This window comes from Pyrenophora tritici-repentis, chromosome 3 (genome assembly GCF_003171515.1).
Source record: "Pyrenophora tritici-repentis strain M4 chromosome 3, whole genome shotgun sequence".
Classification (NCBI taxonomy): Eukaryota; Fungi; Ascomycota; class Dothideomycetes; order Pleosporales; family Pleosporaceae; genus Pyrenophora; species Pyrenophora tritici-repentis.
Window position 1 is genome coordinate 2,049,938 of NC_089392.1, and position 16,238 is coordinate 2,066,175.

General features: G+C 52.1%; 7 protein-coding genes across 7 annotated transcripts; 2 read left to right on the forward strand and 5 right to left on the reverse strand.

Moving 5' to 3' along the window:
* Positions 1-192: 192 nt before the first annotated feature.
* On the reverse strand, positions 193-2,329 carry PtrM4_081440 (Fungal-trans-2 multi-domain protein; the record flags this gene model as incomplete). Its single annotated transcript, XM_066106472.1, has 3 exons — positions 193-246; positions 357-2,039; positions 2,270-2,329. The coding sequence occupies 3 exons, from the start codon at positions 2,327-2,329 to the stop codon at positions 193-195; spliced, it is 1,797 nt and encodes a 598-aa protein (XP_065963410.1).
* Positions 2,330-3,442: 1,113 nt separating this feature from the next.
* Positions 3,443-3,978, reverse strand: PtrM4_081450 (uncharacterized protein; the record flags this gene model as incomplete). Its single annotated transcript, XM_066106473.1, has 2 exons — positions 3,443-3,732; positions 3,801-3,978. 2 exons carry the CDS (start codon positions 3,976-3,978, stop codon positions 3,443-3,445), a joined length of 468 nt encoding a protein of 155 aa, XP_065963411.1.
* Positions 3,979-4,555: 577 nt separating this feature from the next.
* On the reverse strand, positions 4,556-5,448 carry PtrM4_081460 (SSU72, RNA polymerase II-interacting protein involved in transcription start site selection; the record flags this gene model as incomplete). Its single annotated transcript, XM_001941012.2, has 2 exons — positions 4,556-5,213; positions 5,261-5,448. 2 exons carry the CDS (start codon positions 5,446-5,448, stop codon positions 4,556-4,558), a joined length of 846 nt encoding a protein of 281 aa, XP_001941047.1.
* Positions 5,449-6,126: 678 nt separating this feature from the next.
* On the reverse strand, positions 6,127-6,240 carry PtrM4_081470 (uncharacterized protein; the record flags this gene model as incomplete). The annotated part of the gene is made up of 1 exon (XM_066106474.1): positions 6,127-6,240. One exon carries the CDS (start codon positions 6,238-6,240, stop codon positions 6,127-6,129), a length of 114 nt encoding a protein of 37 aa, XP_065963412.1.
* Positions 6,241-7,193: 953 nt separating this feature from the next.
* Positions 7,194-8,708, forward strand: PtrM4_081480 (SH3 domain containing protein; the record flags this gene model as incomplete). Its single annotated transcript, XM_001941013.1, has 1 exon — positions 7,194-8,708. One exon carries the CDS (start codon positions 7,194-7,196, stop codon positions 8,706-8,708), a length of 1,515 nt encoding a protein of 504 aa, XP_001941048.1.
* Positions 8,709-9,828: 1,120 nt separating this feature from the next.
* On the reverse strand, positions 9,829-12,164 carry PtrM4_081490 (uncharacterized protein; the record flags this gene model as incomplete). Its single annotated transcript, XM_066106475.1, has 3 exons — positions 9,829-10,430; positions 10,728-11,717; positions 11,813-12,164. The coding sequence occupies 3 exons, from the start codon at positions 12,162-12,164 to the stop codon at positions 9,829-9,831; spliced, it is 1,944 nt and encodes a 647-aa protein (XP_065963413.1).
* A 1,500-nt stretch (positions 12,165-13,664) lies between these two features.
* PtrM4_081500 (IlvD, Dihydroxyacid dehydratase-phosphogluconate dehydratase) lies at positions 13,665-15,897 on the forward strand (the record flags this gene model as incomplete). Its single annotated transcript, XM_066106476.1, has 7 exons — positions 13,665-13,823; positions 13,888-13,958; positions 14,016-14,042; positions 14,092-14,099; positions 14,229-14,336; positions 14,394-14,786; positions 14,846-15,897. 7 exons carry the CDS (start codon positions 13,665-13,667, stop codon positions 15,895-15,897), a joined length of 1,818 nt encoding a protein of 605 aa, XP_065963414.1.
* Positions 15,898-16,238: the final 341 nt, after the last annotated feature.

Here is a 16,238-nt window from a genome sequence, read left to right on the forward strand (position 1 = left end):
ATTGCGCTGTGCGACTTGTACACAGAGGCCGCGGACCAGGAATTGACTCGATCGGATGGGGGCGCGATTGGCGGGAATAATCTCGGTACGAGCAAGGTGTACTTACCACATGTAGTCAGATTCGATCCTGGGGTACGTCGTGGAAGCTCACCACCTTACTGTCGCTGGCCCTCGATCGACTCTCAGTAATTGTCACTGGAAATCGTAGATCTGTGTCTGCGGCCACTCTTCGGTAATTTCGACAATCTATGCCGGTCAGAACAGTAACCTAACGTCAAGAATATGTGTTTGACATGGAAGAAAGTGCTAGTTTGAAAAGATGCACGTCGCAAGACTTTAGGGTCGGTATAACCTACTTCACTCTCTATCCCTGGAGAGGGAATATATGGCCCCCCAGATGGAGGAAGGTACTGCGGACAAATGCTAAGCCCTACAGCGCCTTCATTCGCCAATCGCCTCTTGACCAAGAGCGCATCTGACAGCACCTTTGCTTGATTGATGCCGAATTCTCGCACGATGCGCGTCATACAGTTGTGCACAAAGTCTTGACTTTCAGGCGAGGCTGTTTGCATAACGGCGGCGACATAGAGTGCCCATACGGTGGAATAGCCGCCTGCGACACGAACAATGGGAAGCCGAGACTCTGTCGATCCATTTCCAACAAGACTTCCAAAGGTACTGATTGCGTCACCGCGGAAGTTCCGATCGAGTGATTTGAGGACGGTCTGATAGCCTCCAGACGGTGTGGAAGATGGTCTTGGTTCCCCGGAAGTGGGCACATGTACAGGTGCGTCACCCATCCGGTCCGTTGTCGTATTCGGTACAACACCGGGAACGTCGTGCAAGAACTGCGGCATACTTGCTATAATGTCGGACTGCAGCTTGTATAGTGTACGTGTGCTGATCTCTAGCTGCTTGTGATACTTGCATCCAACGAGCGTCGGTGGAGTGGCTGCGAAGCCTGCCAAGATACCATTTCGAATGATGTCGTGGAAGTAGATTCTGTTGTAACGCACCCAGTTCCATGTCTGAGCTGTCGTAGCGGTCGGGTAGACATGGTAAAAGTCTTCAAATACGTCTTCTCGTTTCGCACAACGGATCACATCGTAAGTCCATTCTGGCCCTTGGTCTTTGAATATATCGGCTGCAACAGTATCCAGCTCAAGGGCCGACTCTATGATTTCCGTCAACGAGAATGTTTCTTTGCTCAGTATTCGAGCTCGCAGGTCGATGGTTCTGATATGGAGAAAAAAGAAGCGATTCCTAGGGTCGTCTCTATCCACGTGCTTTATCACTTCCGTATTAAAATCGTGTATATACTGTGGAAGAGAGATATTTTTCCCCATGCAGTTCATAGTGAGGAGCCCAACTGTATGGAGATACATGCGCATCCCAGCCGGAGTTTTGAATTGTTCCATGCCACGCAACCTAATGAGAGAGGCGGCACCATCGACGTGATTACTCCAGCCTTCCAACGTACTGTCGTTAAATGTAGCCTCGAACACCCCGAGGAGGTTCACGGAGGTAAGGGTGCTGTCTGATTTGGCATCACTAGGACACGAAAGCGCCTTGTTGATCATCTTGATGGCATTTAGGTACCATCGTGTGGCCTCGCGCTTGAGCCCTGGATCCATATGCAGGTTTGCAACTCCAGCGATACCCAGGGCTGTCATGGACGTGGCGACAAGTGGATGGAAGCCGTGTGTAGAGAGATGCTTTTGGAAAGCGTCCGATTGTACAGGAGGCTGGTCTATACCAGTGCAGTAGTAGGACATGAAGAAAGACAAGCCCTGGTCGATAAGTGTCGCCGTCATCCCTATCTGCGGAACTTGTTTGGCCATGATCTGGAGATATGTTTCTCGCGGATCGCGTGGACTCTGTGCATCAAGAGCTGCAATAGCTTTTGCTTTAGATCGCTTTGCTTTTGCTTGAACATGTGCAGTCTCATCGTGAAAGATAGCGTCTACGTTTCGATCGTATCCTGGGCATTGGTATTTCCTTTCTGCACATTTAATGCAGCCACCAGGCCGTTCGTCGCACTACAAAAGTGTCAGCATGTTGGTCCCGATAGCCGTAGTGGAGATCATTTTGTGTACTTGTAATGGGACTATTACATGTGTAGACAAAACTGCCTCGCAGAGGTATCCAAGTTAGGCAACAATTAAACGCTGATTGCATCAAGGTGTCAACCTCCACGCGATACGTGATCTGGAGGGAAGCCAAGGCAAGACGCATGAATGATGTGTATAAAGTGGCGCTCACCACTTACTTTGATTTTTCGTTCGCGACATTTCTTGCAACCCGTCGAGGGTCGCCCTCGATACACCATGCTGAAGAATATTAAAGGGTTTTGCTATCAAAGAGGATAAGAACTGTTTATAAGGTCACAGCTTATCGCGAAGAATTGCTGATTCGTGCAGTCTGGCCGTTTCTAAGATGCTTAACTCTCAATATGAGGGCGAACAATTCTTTCCTTTGAACATGAAACCTCGTCACAAGCGCGATAAGCAAATGGATGAGTGCGATTCATGAAACCATCGCGGCAAGAATGAGGCATGCTATCTGGCCTACGTAGGCGCCGACGTGTGGCTGAGTAAATCGCCTTGATCGAAGCGAAGAGAACCTGGCACTCCGGGAGACGGCACGACAACAGAACGGGAGGCCTGAAGTAAGCTCGTCGCAGAAAGGAGCCGCTCGAGGCAATACGAAAACATACGACGACAAACCGCGCCGCTAGTTTCTTGTAGAGTTGGCTGCATGAGTCGTTGTTGCGTACCCGTACGCTGCTAAGGTGGGGGGGGGGATCGAACAGCACGTTACGGTATCGGTAGCCATAGTTAGACCCGAGAAACCAAAAAAAAACACTTGCTATCAGCAGCCCCACCCCAACTTGACCCAACATGACACCGTGCATCTTTCAGTCTGGGATTCGTAGCCAACTCATCTCAAGTATAGCCGTGTAGGTACTCTCTCCAAATGGACTATAGATTTTAGTAAATTAGAGCTTACGTCATCAATCAGCAACTCAACACCAGGCGTTGTGGCGGGTAAGCAACATTCCATCTCCTCACACACGAAAGCATCTTACTAACAGTACCTCGCAGAGTGGTTATCGCGCAAGACTAGAAATCTTGTTCCTTCGGGAGCGTCAGTTCGAATCTGGCCAACGTCGTCTTTTTTTGCCTTTCTTTCTCCCTACACAGAGCATGGTCAACTTATACGAGATTCTGAAAGCTTCTGGCCAACAGAGTTGTGCTCTTTTTTGAGAACAGATGAAACTTCCGTTATTGGTGTACAAGACCATGTCATGAATAAGTTGTCTAAATCAACTCTTGTTGCCTACCACGCACCATGCAAATTGCCCCATGATCCAAATACATAAAACAAGGCCCACCACTCCCTAATCTACCAAACCCCCACCTAACCTTACCTCATCACCTCATCACATCTCAGTCCTCTCCCCCTCATCCCCATCCTGCCCATCACAAACCCCACCATGACAATACTTGCCGCAGCCACCAACCCACCTCCACCTCCTCTTCTTCGCTCGCTCTGCCATACCAGCAGCAGTACTAACACTTGTTTTACCCTTCTCCTCTTCACACATCCAAACCCCATTCCCGCATTCAAGAATACAAGTGCAGTATTCAGTGCCGTTTGGCTGGGGAGTGCAGAGGGAGCGGTCGTGGGTTTGGTGCGCGTACCAGGATCCGAGGGTGGAGATGGGGATTTCTGTGTGGTCGGCGGGTTAGGCTGGGGAGGAAGGGAGGGGATGTTGGAGATGGGGAAGATGGACGTACCTTGCTTTTCCATGAGTTCCCAACCACATCGTTCGGTTTTGACATCGCAATCTACCTCCATCCCCATTTGCGTCTGCAAACCAGGCATCACCGTCGCAAGAGCCGGCGCTTGCAGTGGAAATAACAGTACCATCACCACAGCCACAGCTGGCGTAGTAATCTTGGATCCACACGTCATCCTGAACCCCCTATTCACACGCATGTCAGAGAAACAGTGACGAAAACGATGTGTTCGTTATCTCCAACTTTTTTGAAAGATACAATGGTTGAGTAATTTGTATAATATAACTTTGCTACTTCCGCTGGGAAGAAGCAATATAGGGGACCGTTCTTGATGGGAGAAAGTAAAAGAAAGTATGGTTACACGGATACACGGGCGACGGATTACATGCACACGTGGCTAGCTGCACACCGTGCCACAAGGTGCGGCAGCGGTGTGTGGAATCCCTTGGCCGCCGTTCAAAGTTGGCTGGCCGATGGTTTGTAGTGCGCGTCACAGTTTGGCGATCATGGGGACAACTAAGGGCGCGAACTTAACCGTTTAATGGGAAGATGGACTGGAAGATATGACATTTCAAGATCGATAGAAATATTCGTGGTATTCGTGATCATCATTATCTGATTGGTAGACTCATTGATTGAGAGGAAACGATAACCCGGAAACGCCTCGCTATGCAAAATGGGTATCAGAAGCCGTTGTGTACCAGGCTTGTAAAAAAAAAGAGAAAACGCCCTGATGAAACCAGTGAGTGTAATCAAACCCAAGCCAGACTCCAGAGCGCCGGCATGTTGGGCCACCTTTCCTGCCAAGCAGCAAGGAGCTCAGGGACGCGCTCGTCGAAACCAGAGCGAGCAGCACCACCGCCTGACTGCCAACCGCTGTCACCATGTATGTCTCGCTCTTTAGCGGCGGCTTCATTTAGAGTGAGCGCGAGGTCGAGGATCGCCTTACCACCAACAAGAGCCTCCTCGTGATTATCCTTGATGTCGACATTAAAGACGTGAACAGGTCGGTTGAGCTTGCCACCCTTGTTGTGTAAATCTTCTAGGACGGCATCGAAACAGCGCTCTTCACAGGTGATGACCACATCGACTACACCAGACTCTGTACCTTGCGAGCCTTTGTCTTCGGCATGGTCGAGACGCGGCTTGCCCGGGACCCAATCTTGAAAGCGTTCGGGGTAGCCCTTGATGTTCAAGTTGCGACCAAGCATGTTCAACAAGCCATTATGGGTATACAAGGCAGCGTTTTGCTCAGTAAGTTCGTCATGAATAGCGCGGTATGTGGTATCATTGAAGCGGTAGACATTAGGCTGTGTGATAGTAGGGCCGGGCAGGCGCACGAGGGAGCCGGTGCCGAAGCTGATGGTCGGGAGGTGGGCAGAGGCAAGTTGGAGGTGGGCTTCCATAGATCTTTTCGAATTAGCTTGAGTCAGCAGACAGTAGGACTGACAACAAACCTGTTTTGATTACTCGCGCACACAGTGCAAAACTTGAGCTTGAAGCTGTCGTCGGGCACCATGTTTTGCTTGGCATGCGTATCGTTGGCACCGTCCATGGTCATGGGTTGGGAGTCTACTGGTGGCGGAGGCGGTGGAGGAGGTGCAGGCTGTTGTTGTCGCCCGCGCAGGCGAGGGTCGGCGGACATGGCGGCGGTGGAGGGTCTGGTTCAGGTGCAGCTCTGCAAATTCTTCACGGACGTTAGTTACGGCTCCGCAAGCTTGTAGGTAAATAACAGAAGAATTTCACGCGAGTATCAGAATTTTCAGTGTATATTATTATTGAGAGTCCTCAAAGGCTAGTGCCTAGGACAGCTCCAATATGTGTTCATCATCTCACAGAAGGCATGGGGAGGTGGCGTCAGTACGTACATTATGACAGGCGACTATTCAAGGTCATGGCCCTGATGCATAGAGGGAATGAGCTTGAATAGAAGACTGGGGTTGCTGGTGGTTGGTGGTTGTCAAGGCGCGAAGCCTGTGGAAGAAGCGCAAGCTTTGTTAAGCTCGGAAGGAAAATCATTGTTGGCGTGTGATGACTAAGCGGGGCCGGGACAACGATTTAGCGGGACTAAACAAACCATGGTACCGTACCAGAACGGTAGAACGGGCCCCAATATCGATAGCAGATACGGGCTACTATGTCCCCCCCGGGTCATTTCCTGTTCCTGAAGCGCTTGGATGCTATAGCATTACGCCATATAAATGACGTTGAGAAAGCGCCAGGCCTGGTGTGGTATTGCGCAAGCATGTGCGCCCAAACAGGACACGACCCGGCTCGGGCTGCCTGCCAGGCCAGGACGTGGCTCCAAGTATGTACTACTTACTTACAGCGACATGGCTGGCAGACCCAAAGGCGCGCCCACGACTTGTGCGTTTGGCCGCGTGACGGGACGCGGTGAAGGCTCGTCCAGGACATTCCTCGTCGACGGCACGGTCATGTTGATGGATTCGACCAGCCGAGGGCGACGTGGCCGTATCGCGTTAGCTGCGTGCATCTGAAACGATCTAGGGTGAAAGAGGACTAAGTCGGTGTTGGAGCGGTTTGCAAGCATCGTAGGCAGAGAAGAGCCGCCAGAACACACATAGCCCCTCGTCAGTGCTAGTCAGGCCTCATGTCATGAACGGCTGTTGTTCCGATTCTGCTGTATATTTCTCTCCATCGCAGGTCTCGGTCTCGTACCAGATGTCGTACCACGCTGACGGTACATTCGACATATTCTGAAACACAAAGCCGGCGTCTAGCATGTCCCCCGCCGCCGTGTGCCAAAAATAGAGTGTCTTCACTCGGCCTTCTTCCACGACGCGCGCTGGGAGTCTACACCATCCAGAACTGTCGAGACCTTTGCCAGCGTCGCCTGGCCCAATAACACACCCAGTGCCGAGTCTTTGCTTTGCCGATACCCTTTCAAACGCTCCGGGACCGCTCCCTCGGGCGCCCACTTCACCACCGTTCACCGGCTGAGTGTTAGCGCCAGGCTTGACCCCCACAACCCCAGCGAGCGCTTCTCCAGCCGCCTCGCACTGCAAATATCTTCACGCCCACTGCCAGACGTCCCAATCGCCGGGCGCATAACCCTAGCCGACCACGCTCTTCCAGAAGCCCTCACGCGACCCCGCCGACCCATTGGCCGTCGCTGCCGTCCAAACATCGAGACAAACATTCGACTCGCTGCGCCATCAGCCACAGCCGTTCCCGCGCCCGCTGCAGACGTCGACGACTGACTGTGATTCGGACGCTGCGTGTGCGCCTTGCGCGCTGGCAAGACGCTACACTCTGATCTCAAAACTCGTTTGCTCCTTCCCATATCCACACCCTACTGGGTCGCGCCTGCCCCCACCACAACCGCACTTGGTCATATCTGCGTACCTGCGCACATCGCACTTACCGCGCATGACCGACACGCTCCCTGCACGAGAGACGGCCGCCGACTCGCAACGGCTGCGCGACATTACTGAGGGTCAGATTCAGGACCACAACATGGCTGCCGACGTATTATCACCGCGGAGCGATCCGGGCTCTGCAGCACAGGCGGGTCCAAACCGCACTTCATTGCCCCCGCTCGTCACTTCCCCGCCGTCCAAGGCCAGATTGGAGCGCGCAAGTTCCTACATAAACAAGCGCCTGTCCACCTTTTCAAACACTTCCAACACACATCAGTCAGTACGCTCACGGCCGCAATCGACTGCGTTTCCCGTTTTCCACTCGAGTCTGCCCTACTCGCTTGTCCGCGACTTCGCCTACGACCCACTACACCCACTGTTCTACGGGCCACTCCCAGAACAGCCGTCTGATTTGTCTACACCAGCAAGTGAGCATAGCAGAAGGCTCTCAGACCCGCCCCCAGTGGCATGGCGCAGTGACCGAGGCGGTTGGTCTGCGGGGTCTTGGGACGAGAATGGCGAGCAACTCCCGCAAACGTCATACGACGGGGGTCCGCCTTACAGCGAGGACGATGATATCTCGAGTCCGGTAGTTACCAGCCACCACGGCATACGCCACAAGAAGCACAAGTCGAACATTGTCAACTTTGACCATACGCGCGGCCGGAAAGGGTACCCAGAAGAGCCCCGGCGGGGCTCAGTAGCGCCCATGAACGGCGAGAGCAGCCACTTTCTTGGCGACGATGCCGTCAACGGACCCGGTAGCGAGTACATTACATATCCACCTGACTCTTCGCGACTAGGCGTACCAGAAGGCGCCTCTCGCCGGGACTCGCATTTTGCAACAACCCTACCGCAACGTGCCTACGAAGATGCCGATGCCGACCTCGAGGGCCCGCCTTACGATTCAGACGATGATCTATCCGAACCTGAAGACTATATCCACGATGACAACCGCTTCTCGCGCGACTATCAGTTTACCATTGCTTCGCCAGACGAGGAGATGCACGGCAAGGCAGTTGCCTTGTTCGATTTCGCCCGAGAGAACGACAACGAGCTACCTCTAGTAGAAGGCCAAGTGATTCTGGTTTCATACAGACATGGTCAAGGTTGGCTCGTAGCCCAAGACCCCAAGACAGGTGAGAGTGGGCTAGTTCCCGAAGAATATGTGCGTCTACTACGCGATATTGAAGGGGGCCTAAACGGCTTAGTCGGTGCCATCCAATCGCAGCCCGTGCTACAGCCTCCAGAGGTCCACAACGGACCCGAGAGCTTGTTGAGCCCCATCTCTGCTGGACCAGAAGCAAGGACACCCACGCAGGCCGACCACCCACAAAATTACACTCCCGTCATATCAACCTTCTCCACAAGCCACAAGGACCTTGAAAAGTATCCTACGGACAGGCTTGGCACGCCAACCACGACCGAAGGCGGCCCTTTCTCAAGAAACAGAGAGAGCGTACCAATGGCAATGGAAGGTGTCGAGACCACCCCCGAGCACCCGTCTCACGACCGCAAACCATGAGCACTAGAAGTTGAACTCGTCTCAGATTACGAGCTCACTTATTTTGGCATCCATTCCCAATCATATCAATCATGGCATCAACGGGGCTACAACAAAGCCCCCAAGCAGTAACAATACTTGACACACATACATGTCCGACTGCTAGAATGAGGCAACACTTTCTCTCACCCACAAGGTGAAGCAGATGGGGCCCTCACATTACTCTTGAACGCCCTTTTCACGACATTCGCTTCAACCCAATGTCTTACCCAAACCACCACTTTAACGACATGCATTTACACAGGCGTCGATGATTATCGATTGTTTTTTTTCCTTTTACCTTGGCAACCATTTTTTCTGTTTTCTTTGCGCGAGGACATTAGGGATGGTGGGGTGGCATGATGTGGGTGGCGGACATATATCATGGACAGTTGCCCAAGGCATGGCGGCAGGATACGGTAGATCTGGATGTTGATGAGGGTTGGTATGTTTTGCAAAAATCGGGAGTGATGTGGAATGAATGGGAATACAGGAAGGGGGTCATGATGTATGGATGAGTGCGTGTGTTGGCAATGGAAATGGCAACTGTAATTGTACTTTTCTTTATCTCTCTTTATCTCTCTCTATATTCTTTTTGTCAAGGACATGTTTCTTTCTCTTCTTCTTCTTCTTCTTCTTCTTCTTAATGAATGGAAAGAAATGGGATGGGATATGGCAATATAATATTTAGCTATCTATATTCGCTATCAGCTTTGGCTTTTGGCTTCGGCCTATGGTCTTTGTTTGTTTACGAGTGATTGCAATGGCTAGATTAGCTTGAGTGGGATTGTAATTGAACCATTGAATGAAAACACGGTATAATCGATTGAGAGTGCCAAATTAAAGAAATACAGTATGATTGAGACAGCTTCATCCAACCTTGGTATTATTACTTGTGGAGATGACGCTCGAAAGTAAAAGTCCATGATGATCCACAACGGAAGTGACTGCTAATGAAACCTGGCTATGCCGACACCGTGTGTATACCCAATACTCCATGCCAACCACAGTACCCAAACATCCTAGAAGAGAGAGAAAAAAGATAATGGAAAAAGAACACTATACAAGAAACCCCCCCGCCTGCTTCCCTCCCTCAAAACACCTAAAGCGTAGGTGCCCTCTTCAACCCCTTACAATACCGAACATACAACGCATCAATAAAATGACTATGCCTAATCCCGGGACTCCTCTTCTTTGCAAACTCGTCCAACGCAGCCTCGACACTATACCCCTCCCTCTCGACCAGATAACTGACGAGAAAGAACCCCGTGCGATTGAACCCATAATGGCAATGAACCCCAATCAACCCGGGCCTGCCCTCTTTCCTAATCTGGTCAACCAGCTGGACAAACTCGGCCACTTCCGCCGGCTGCGGCGGCTGCTTCGATACAGTAGGGAACTTGTGATATGGAATGCCTCCCTCCTCCAAGCCTTTGGGATCATACACGGGGTTATCATGGCTGATGTCAACAACAGCGCAGAGTCTACCTTTCCAATTACGCGTGAGGGCGCTGGGGGTATGTTCCTCGTCGACCTGACGGAGTGTTTTCATGGCCCGGAAGATACCGGCGATGGGGTCGGAGACGGGGGTTACGGCTTTCCATTTTGCGAGATTCTTGACGTCCCATTTGCCTTCGGTGGAGAGGTAGGAGAGCTGCCAGGCAAGAGACAGACGCGGGTCGATGTAATCGGCGAAGAAGGTACCTATTAGACCGGCGATAATGCGGGAGGTGGAGGGCGCGAAGAGGAGGGCATGGGAGGCGGGTTTGGGCGTGATGGCCGTTTTTACGACGAGCCGGCGGGGATGAAGATGGAGGATTGTGGAGGAGGAGGATGTGGAGGCGGTGGGGGAGCTGAGCGGGCCGTCGGCGGTGGTTATGCTGCCCTCTGATGAGGTTGCTGCGTCTGTTGATGCGGTGCTTGAGTCGACAGAGAATACGGAGGTTGAAGTGGTGGTTTTGGTGTCATCATCGGATTTCGGTAGATCTTCAGTGTCTATACTGGAGTCTTGGTGCTCCTCTGGCTGTTGTTCTGGCATGATAGTAGAGGGGACGAAGGGCGCTGCAGCGATAGGGAGACTGGCTTTCTCGCTGGGTGGCTGAATGGCGGATACGTCTCGTCCGAGAAATTCGACGATCTGTTTGACGTTGGAGGGAGGCGTGACCGAGTCGGTCTCACCGGCAGCCAAGAACACGGGGATGTCCAGGCAGCTCCATACGTCTTTTCTGGGTAGCCCCCCCTTGGGTGAGCCGCTGGAATAGTCGGGACACATGCCTCGTGCCATCCTCAACCATACTGCACTTCGGCTCTGTTGATTGAACCGAAGTTGCATCTTCTTGGTCTCATCATCAGCATCCGCGCCTGCCATGCGTAGGACACTCTTGCTATTGATACCGCCTCGTCGATCCCAGCGCCGCAAAAGGTCGAATAGCGCAGCAGGTGCTGATGAAACAGAGCGTAGTGTTTTCGCTTCCTCCATCGAAGGAGGCTCGGCTTTGGGACAGATGGCAATCAACCCGCTGACGTGCTTTGACAAGAGATGCGCCTGTGGGGATGATGGGGAAGCAAGAAGTGCGGCCAGTGAGCAGCCCATGCTGTGACCAACCAAGACGACTGTCTGTCCTTCATCGGCTGCACGATGTGCTTCGATAACAACAGCTAAGAGCTGCACCAGAGCTTCTGTAGTATAGGCTTCCCATGCCTTTGGCTCAAAACTCGACACGCCACACCCGGGTAAATCAATAGCCAAACATGGTGCGAGGTTGGAAAGACTGATGAGAATGGGGCTGAACTGAGCGATGGATCCTCCCAGACCATGTATAAAGACTAGAAGTGGAATTGGGCTTGGAACTTTGGGAAGCTTATCTTGCTGGTGGTGTGGCCTAAAGAACGTGCGAAGTCTGGGGTAGGTGAAACCAGTTAATGGGACGGTATATGACCGGAAGGAGGAGTACTTCTTCAATAGTCCCGGATCTGTAGTGGCGGCATCATCTGGGGAGCGTTAGCAGGACAAGGCTAGGCAGAGGTATCACTAGCTGGGCCACGTGACCGGCTGTCTTTCGCTAACTCTTTTGAAATCAACTCACCAGCCGCCGTATCAGATGTATGTTGAGGGTCGACAGCCTTTCCTTTCCCAGATGGCTTGTTCCATATCCAGAGCACAGATGCAATTCCACAGAGTGCAGTCAACTTGATCATGCCCACAAAGCTCAATGTCCACCGGCCTTGACTAAAGACAAAGGGGTTGAAGAGTTGAATCAGATGATATGTCGTGGATTTTATATCCCGCAAGTACCAGCTTGCCAGATCGGAATCGGTTTGTGTCACTCGATCGCTGGTGGAGCCTGCGAGGGTGGACCTTAGCAGTAGCAGCAGAGCCTGTGGAAGACGCAACGTGCCATTATGGGAAGTGGAGCAGGAACGCGAATGAGGCTCCATCGTCCTTTGCGTGCTGCAGCGCTGAATGTATATTCAACGGGGCGTCGGGGTTGCTGGCGTGTGGGATAAGACGGTCGCACGGGGCGCAGCCAATCGATGCAGATTAAATCTCTCGTGCCCGGATTGCTGGCGGGAAAGAGCCGGTGCCTGGAAACGTCTATTACGGGGGGATGCGCGCACGTTTGGATCAACAGCGAATGTGCTGCTACGGCCTAATCTGCAAGGCGAAGACTTGTGCAATGGCTGATGCGACCATGTTCAAAGCAATAACTTTGAGAGAGACGAGTGGTGGGTGAGAGACGCGGGAATGCACAAAAAAAGGACAGGCGATAACGCGAAAGATGGCACGGGCAATCGAGGACAAGGGATGTGTTGTATGCTAGAAGGTGCGGTGATGATCTGGAAATTGCCATGTCGAGTTTGTGTAGTTTTACCATGAAGATTCGGTTTGCTCGGGTAATGACGTTCGTTGGGCTCCGGCGAGCCGCAAGGCTCTTCATCGTGAAACTTGGCAGGATGCCCTCGCCATAAGCTCGCCTCCAACAGCTTCCCCTGACTGTTTTTCAGTTTGACCTTGTCCTTCTCTTTAATTATCGGCTTTCTTCTTCGGCTATTAGCGCTGTCCGCGTATCCGGGGTCTTGTCACATGTGCCGTGTGCGACTCCCCTGACTCAATCCGCCTTTTGCTACTTTCCTTTGATACAGATGGAAGCCTCTGCTACGTGCGATAAGATCGTAGGACACGATGATCGACAGCGGGGTTGATTGTTGAGGCCACTTGCGCACTCAAAGGATGCCCGCTCGAATTCACGTGCAATGTCAAGAGCTGGAGCCTCGGAGCCGCACTTTCACCATCTCGGTACAGGAAAGCCCAGCGACCCGGCAACTGTCATCCCAAACATTCGTCTAATAACTACCGGCAAGGCCATCGCTTCCAGAAGACGTGCTAGAATTCGCCGTTGGAGGCGCCGTAATCGGTCCACATGTCAAGCCCAGGCCCCGGTTTTAGCAGTACCTAGCCGGCGCACATCGGACTGTGGCCGCGAACCAAAAGCCTACGCCATGCCAACACTCACCCGACAACATCGTCGGGTCGCGCTACCTACTCCTCGCGCCCCTAGTCGTCATGACTCGGCTCGTGTTTGTATTGGTCACTCAGGAGCGTTTATCAGCTCTAATCTAGGTAGACCTAGCACCGCGGGAGCTGCGCCTGTCCCATGGCACCCCTCCACCGCTCATCATGGCGTCTTCGGAGATTCTAAATGCAATGCTCATAGACCGCTAGACTAGACTGCATATGCACGCCTTCTTGGTGCGGGAGTACCTGGGTACACACGGTAAACGATAGCTGTCCATATCTAATCCCCGGTTTACTACCTCATCTTTTGACAATCTTTGACTCACTTCCTCGTTGTGTACCCTCACTTAAGTCCATCCTGCACCGAACCCATTGACTACTCTAATTGACCCTCCCTACCTAACCGCCAGCACCTGTCTACCATGGATCCACACAACCTCCAAAAACAACGGGAGCCGGAAGAACCGCGTTTCCTCACCTTCCCCCACCTACCCGATGACGCGAAGCTCGAAGATGCCAGACCAGCGTTGAACAAATACTCATCTACACTGACCGCCGGTCATAACTTTCCAGGAGCCCAGGTTTGCTATTCCAAGCATCTCATTTCAAGCTACGTTAGTAGCTAATAAGAGTGCAATCTGTTAGGCCATGTTATACGGTGCCGGTGTACCTTCGCGAGAAGCAATGAAGACATATCCCCACGTGGGCATAGCCAGGTGATTTTGATCCATAGTAGGTTACATGTTCCGACACTGATGCTTTGAAAAAATTAGCGTCTGGTGGGAGGGTAATCCTTGCAAGTTAGTATGCCCCCACGCAGACTTCGTCATCGTACTGATACCGTTGCAGTATGCACTGTAAGTCGACGTCTACCAGTCACATGACGATGCCTACACCCTGTCAAAACGACTTACATGGCGCATGAACAACATTACTCGCGATGTTCTTGAGATGTTCATATGACTAATGTACTGACACCTGCATAGTGCTTGATTTGGGCAAGGAGATCAAGAAGCACGTTCAAAATGACAACATGCTGGCATGGCAGTACAATACCATTGGCGTGAGCGATGGAATTACCATGGGTGGAGAAGGTAACTCCTTTTTCTGATGAACTTCCCAGAGGCAATCAGCTGACCACGTCTATCCAGGAATGCGCTTTTCTCTCCAGACCCGCGAGATAATAGCTGACAGTATCGAAACTGTAACATGCGCCCAACATCACGACGCCTGCGTAGCCATACCGGGATGTGACAAGAACATGCCTGGTGTCATCATGGCATTCGCTCGGCATAATCGTCCATCTATAATGGTCTATGGTGGCTCTATCATGCCGGGATATTCGCAGACACTGAGGAAGAACATCAATGTATCGACTTGCTATGAGAGCCACGGCGCATACATCTACAAGAACCTGAAGAGTGCAACTGAAGGAGAGTTCTCACCGGATGAGATCATGGAGGATATTGAGAAGAATGCTTGTCCTGGGGCTGGAGCTTGTGGTGGCATGTATACAGCAAACACCATGTCTACTTCGATTGAAGGTATGATGCTCGTTCACTGGTCGGGTACGATACCACGATACACCTACTAATTTAAACAGCAATGGGCCTTACCCTCCCCGGTTCATCGACCACTCCCGCAACATCCCCAGCTAAAATGCGAGAATGCGCCAAAGCAGCAGCCGCCATCCGCGTCTGTATGGAAAAAAACATCACACCACGCAAACTCCTCACCAAAGCCTCGTTTGAAAATGCCCTCGTAATCATGATGGCCCTAGGCGGCTCCACAAACGCCGTCCTGCACCTCCTCGCCATGGCCGGCACTGCAGGCGTACCCCTTACCCTCTCCGACTTCCAACGCGTAAGCGACAAGATTCCCTTCCTCGCCGACCTTGCTCCATCCGGTAAATATCTCGCGGCCGACCTCTTCGACATCGGCGGCATGCCCTCAGTAATGAAACTACTCGTAGCCGCCAGCCTCCTCGATGGCAGCATCCCCACGGTAACAGGGAAAACACTCGCCGAGAACATCGCATCCTACCCGTCTCTCCCCCAGGACCAAGTCATAATTCGCCCACTTTCCAACCCTATCAAACCCACCGGCCACATCGAGATCCTACACGGCAACCTTGCGCCCTCCGGTGCCGTCGCCAAGATCACCGGAAAAGAAGGCTTGAAATTCACTGGCAAAGCCCTCGTCTTCAACAAGGAATACCAACTCGACCGCGCGCTAAACCTAGGACAGATCCCCCATGGCGAAAACGTCGTCGTAGTCGTGCGCTACGAGGGCCCTAAAGGCGGTCCGGGTATGCCTGAACAACTCAAAGCCAGCGCTGCAATCATGGGCGCCAGACTCACAAATGTAGCCCTCATCACCGATGGACGTTATTCCGGTGCCAGTCATGGCTTCATCGTCGGACACATCACGCCAGAGGCCGCGGTGGGAGGACCCATTGCTGTGGTGCAAAACGGCGATTTGATAACCATTGACGCGGAGAAGAATAGGATTGATATGCATGTTGATCAAGGGGAGATTGAAAAGAGATTGCAAGGGTGGAACCCACCGAGCATGCCGGTGACGAGGGGTGTGTTGGCGAAGTATGCTAGGCTGGTCGGAGATGCGAGTCATGGGGCTATGACGGATCTTTTCTAATGGGGGGCATGAGTGTGTGTGAAGGGATAGGCAGGGAAATGGGGACAGATAAATACTGAGGGATGGAGAGAAAGAGTAATGAATTCGTCATATCAAAGATGGTTTTGGTAAAATGCATGATAGCTTCTTCCTCAATCGTGGTTTGCAGGAAACTGTTTAGATACCTCAACGAGTGCCACACTTCAATACTACTCACGACTAGTCTTTGGAAAGTCAAACCTAACGCATATTGTCCAGGCGTGAGAGACCACAATCATAAGAGCAAATCCTTACTTCAAAATTAGAACCGTCAAATCACATCACATCACAACCACATGTCGCACCAAACACAAGCGATGGAG